Below are 5,328 nucleotides of genomic sequence, written 5' to 3' on the forward strand. Positions count from 1 at the left end.
GAACCTTTTAAAATGAAGTGCAACATTAAATTACTTATCTTTATTTTGCTGTATTTAGCAGAGTATTCATAATTTAGAGCAAACAAATCATATTATTGTAAGAGGAAACCCTGTGAAGTACTCATATTTGACAGGAACGTCAAGAACCTTAACATCTTCATTTTAATGCTACATGCAAATTATTATTATTATTATTATTATTATTATTATTATTATTATTATTAATGAGCAGCTACTATTCTCAGACGCAAATTGTATTTGTCTGAGTTAAACCTTCTGCTTAATTTGTTAAGACAGTATGTGTATATGACTTTTTTTTTTTTTTTTTTCTACAGAATCGGCTACAGATTTCGGTGGACCTATAGGCCTACAATGTTTTCTTTCGATTATGTTTTTTTTTCTTGCAGCTTCTGGTCTTGTTTAAATCAGAAGAGCCTCGCTAGGGCAAATATTTGGCTCTGAAGAGCTCTCGGGGATTGAGGAGAGTGTCCACTCTCTGCAAAATCCTCACTCATCGAAACAAACTTTTACGTGCACAAAAGCTTTACTTTTGCGCTTGAGAGTTTGCACTTGTGCAAAGAGCTTGGCAAACTTTCTGACACGTGTTGCATAAATCCACTGTAATCCATTAATCAGCATTCTCAGAAGTGCATGCAAACACTTAGCATTGAATTACATGCAATAGGCAATCTTTTTTTGTAGATATCTGGTAGGTCATGTACCAGATCAAAAATATTTACTGACTGAGGAACATCTTTTCTTTTCTTTTTCCCTCCATTTCGACCTTTATTTCACGACCCGTAGTCTAAAATGTTAAAGCTTTTTCAAGCCCACCACATTATTGATGAAACCACGATCATTTCATTTGTTTCTCATTACATATAAGTGCTATAACAACACTTTGGAGATAACGAAAAGCCTGTTGAATCCGCTTTTACATGCATAATTGGTAATTTCGTGTAGACTTGGAAGCCTGGAAACTTGGAGATGCAGAGCAGTAGATAGTGAAGATAGCGGACCAGATCCCATTCAAAACCATGACAACACGGAACAACCCCGGATTTATTCCAGAGAGCTAAAGGACATTGTGCAGGGGCGTCAATCAAGCATTATTCAAGCACTGAACAAATGCAAAATCTTGACTGGAACAAATGCTTCCAACGGGTCTCGGACGCGGGGCTACATTTCTCTCTTTTGTTCCCAGTCACTGGTTGGCATGTATTTGTGTTCCCTTTTTTCCCTCCGTCCGACCACCCAGGACGACCAGAAGAGGAGGGATATACGCGCTCGTACTGGGAGGAAAGTGTACATAGGCTGTCGGCCAGGTGCTTCTGAGTCTACGTCCGAAACGACGAACTAAATAGCATCGTGGCATGTTATTTTGCATACTCATCTCACTTTTTAGTATACTGATCTTGCTACACTGCGACTTGTACGGACTTGCTGTGTCTGTATAAAATTCCTCCAGTCACTGCTGGGTTTCATGACGTTGAATCGAGATGAATAATTAAAAATGTTTTTATTTGTTATTGTTGATTTGTTTGTTTAGCCTATCTTATTTATCTCCGCCCAAGCGCCAAGAAAAAGCAAAAAGCATTCGACCAAGACATCCACGACAATTCCTTCTTCAGCTGCGAGCTTTTATTTGAAATAATTCAATTGTTGAAACAAAAAACTTAGCAATGCTAAAACCAATTACAAATTGTCCAAATTGAAATCACACGAGGGACACAAAAACACAGGGTCAGATATATTTGATAGCTATAAAATATTATAGGCCTACTGGGACTACAATGGCACTTGGTGGGACTTGGCATTGATCTGAAAACATAATGATATATGATAAACACGGGACTGGAAATAAACAGTCGCACTGTAAATGAGTTATTTCAAGCAAATGCTTAAATTGCACTCTTTTGGTGGCGTACTATTTTGGCATACTATTTAGTACAGTAAACGGATTAGGACGCAGCCCGCCGCCTAGAGCATCGTTCGGAAAACAGTCCACAGACTGTCTCATGCACTTCTCTGCTGAAGTGCTGAGGTGAGGGACTCGACCCATCATCACCCCATTTTTAACACCTTCTTTTTAGAATCTTTAACCCACCCACGAAATTAATTAAATTAGTGAGGCCTAATAAAACGAAGATCTTTGTCTGGATATAATATTTAATCTCTCTCATACAGTAAAAAAATTAACAAGCCTTTAGATGAACTGTCATCAACGAATTACTTTATATGCTTTTTCTAAATACAGTACTCGTTTTAAATGGTGGAACTCTCTGATTTACAGACGACATAGGGTCAAATCTGATAGCAGTGCTCAGTCTGGTTTTACAAAACGTTTTTAAAAAGTTTTTAAAAATTTTGAATTTAGTTTCACAATCCGAAAATTGCTCACATGCAAGCTGGGGTGTACAATTATCCTCTATTTATGGCACATTCAATATACTGATACGAATAAGGACAACAACAGCAACAACAACAACAACAACAACAACAACAAAACAATATAGGACGCTAGTGGATCACTTTGTATGCAAATACCCGATGTTATTTGGGCGGGAGAAGGAGGGGATGCTCTCTTGTTGTCACTTGCCACCCAAGACGTGATTCAGCCTCAACAATTACCATTATCTGTGTCCTAGTTTTCACGACTTGGGCGAATCGGTAATGATGAAGAGGGTTTCCTTCAGTCATTGTGAAAGTAGCGGCCTATTCTTAGCCGGGTTCACACCTACCGTCGCTGGGACTTAAGCACTCGAATCATTCAGGTGCTTTGTGGCCGAATGGGGAGGCGGCTACTGTTTAGCAGCGCTAAGTGCTGTTTATATAAACAGCGCCACGCCAGTGTACACACTATCACTTGGAGTCGGATCAAGCACCATTCTACTGCTCGTCCTTGGATAAAGTTGTTTAAGCCAAACAAATTTAGCTCTGTTATATCATGGCCGTTCCTGCCAGGCTCAGCTTTACCGTGAGGAGTATTTTGGATTTACCAGAAAATGACAGCGAGAGCGCAGCGCATCTTTTGCCACTCCACTCGCTCTCTAGCTCTCCTTACTCATCCTGGACAGACAGCGACAGAGGCCACTGCATGTGTAAGTTAACCCTCTCTAAGAAATTAGGGTAACAAAGTGTACTTTTCCTTATTGCTGAGGTGGTTCTATCATATCTATTTTTACACGTTAGCTTTAATCCAGCTTTTATTAGCCTCTTTACCATACTTGTAACTGACACGTTACATTTTTACGCATATGCTATTTTAGCTATTGTACCGTACCGTTAGTATGTTTCTTTTACTTAGGAAAGTGCAAGTTAAAGTTTCCATGAATATAAATATAAATATCAATAAAAAATGTGTGTGTATATATATATATATATATATATATATATATATATATATATATATATATATATATATATATATATATAATTTATGGAATTTATAACTGGAAGATGATGTAAATTTCAAGTAAGGTATACTGTTAAATTAAACTATTTTTCTGAATACATGATTAAATTCCATTGTGGTATTTTTGTCAGCTTCAGATGAGAGCAATCCGGAGGCGTCCCCTGACTCCACCGGGTCTAATGATCCTCCCGCGGAGGCAGATCAGGAGAAGAAAAAGAAACGGCGTGTCTTGTTCTCCAAGGCCCAGACCTATGAGCTGGAGAGGCGCTTCCGGCAGCAGCGCTACCTGTCTGCTCAGGAGCGCGAGCAGCTCGCGCACCTCCTCCGCCTCACGCCCACACAGGTCAAGATCTGGTTCCAGAATCACAGGTATAAGATGAAGCGAGCGCGGGTCGAGTGTGTACAGGATTTCGGTCCACCTCCGGTGCTGCGCAGGGTCGTGGTGCCAATTCTAGTGCGAAACGGTAAACCATATCAGAGCTGTATTAGCGAAACTGAAAAGGGAGGCTGCGTGGTTCCGCCATCGTCTTGTGGGCCTCGAGGGTTCCAACCTTTCCAGCCGTCAACTTTTGCGCTTCTACCGCAGTACCAGCACTTTACAAACCCAACAGCCTCCACACACCATTTCCTTTGGTGAAACCATCCACGGTGGACTAAAGGATGACGCATGGATGAACATACATGTTTTTATTTACACGTGTAGTGTACACAGTAAATGAGTAAATGCAATTTGCACATATTTTATTTTGTATTTAGAAATAGTTGTGTTTTCTGATCCGAGGTGATTTGTGAATTCTTTGCAACGATTATGACACAACTACAGTATAGTGAAGAGGGCTAATCTAGGTTTTGTTTTAAACCAAATGTAAATATGGTAGTTAAGAATTTAAAAATATATATTATATATAGCCTGGAAAAAAAGGACATGTTGTATAGACAACTGGATATTTTCCCTCCTCAAAACGGGTTGCATTAATTTACAGCCTTAAAACTTCTGGAAGTTGATGTTCCTTTTGCCTCAACATTGTACAAGCTATTAAACTATGAAATAAAGTTTGTTCGTTTAATTGATGTCTTTGTCTGCTATTATGCGGCTGTTAACTGGATATTGGAGGTTTATAACCTGATATGTAATTGGACTATTATAATGAAAAGAATTATAATGTAAAATGATGTGTTTTGAGGAGTGTTGCCTAACTACCACCTGTTCCTGTATGCCTTAGTATAGTTCGGACTCCTTTTGTTAATCCAATTCATTGTTGGCAGGCTCTTTATATGGATACATTCAGATGTTACTTATAGGAGCATATTAGCGCTCAGCAAGACATTTAAGCCTTTTATAATGTTAAGACTTTATCTTCAATACAGGAGAGCAGAGACAAATTACAAACTTCAAAAGTATACTCAGCATAATAATAGTGAGCAAACACAGGATTAGGCCTGAACGTGTATTGGCTTGGCACTGGTCTGCCCCAGCGGTGCTTTTGAAACCACTGCCAGAGATGTCTTTATCGGAGTTCCCTGCTCAGAGTTCAGTGTTTATTAGCTACAATACCAGTATAAACTAATGGAAACTCCCACAACTACCGAAGTAGAAAAATGACCTAAACATCGATAGGGAAAGTTTATTTATGAAAGTAAAATGTTCTGCTGTCATGGATGAGCTGTGATTTCTCATGCATCCACGACCCCCGAGCTCATCCTAATTCCCAGTGCGCATCATTGGTGTCACCTGGTCCTTTGTCCCTCTCTCTGGTCCATATGGAAGACAGTGACTGAAGCTGTCTCGGTCTACATCTCCCCACCAACACTTTGTATGTCTGAGTCTGAATGGACCATTGTGTGCCATCCAAAGGGACCTAGACAAAATCCTCAGTGCCTCAATTCTCGTGATGTTTAATCAGTCCCTGGTG

General features: G+C 39.5%; 1 protein-coding gene across 1 annotated transcript; it reads left to right on the forward strand.

Moving 5' to 3' along the window:
* Positions 1 to 1,967: 1,967 nt before the first annotated feature.
* On the forward strand, positions 1,968 to 4,443 carry nkx2.9 (NK2 transcription factor related, locus 9 (Drosophila)). The gene is made up of 2 exons (XM_017476761.3): positions 1,968 to 3,101; positions 3,547 to 4,443. The coding sequence occupies exons 1-2, from the start codon at positions 2,948 to 2,950 to the stop codon at positions 4,050 to 4,052; spliced, it is 660 nt and encodes a 219-aa protein (XP_017332250.1). The 5' UTR covers positions 1,968 to 2,947; the 3' UTR covers positions 4,053 to 4,443.
* The last annotated feature ends 885 nt before the right edge of the window (positions 4,444 to 5,328 follow it).

Source organism: Ictalurus punctatus, chromosome 9, assembly GCF_001660625.3.
Source record: "Ictalurus punctatus breed USDA103 chromosome 9, Coco_2.0, whole genome shotgun sequence".
Classification (NCBI taxonomy): Eukaryota; Metazoa; Chordata; class Actinopteri; order Siluriformes; family Ictaluridae; genus Ictalurus; species Ictalurus punctatus.

What these genes read in the sequence shown, in the direction of transcription:
- nkx2.9 (XM_017476761.3), top strand. Translation starts at nt 2,948, where the DNA reads ATGGCCGTTCCTGCCAGGCTCAGCTTTACCGTGAGGAGTATTTTGGAT. An exon ending in CGACAGAGGCCACTGCATGT is followed by an intron (nt 3,102 to 3,546) that starts GTAAGTTAACCC and finishes TATTTTTGTCAG; the next exon opens with CTTCAGATGAGAGCAATCCG.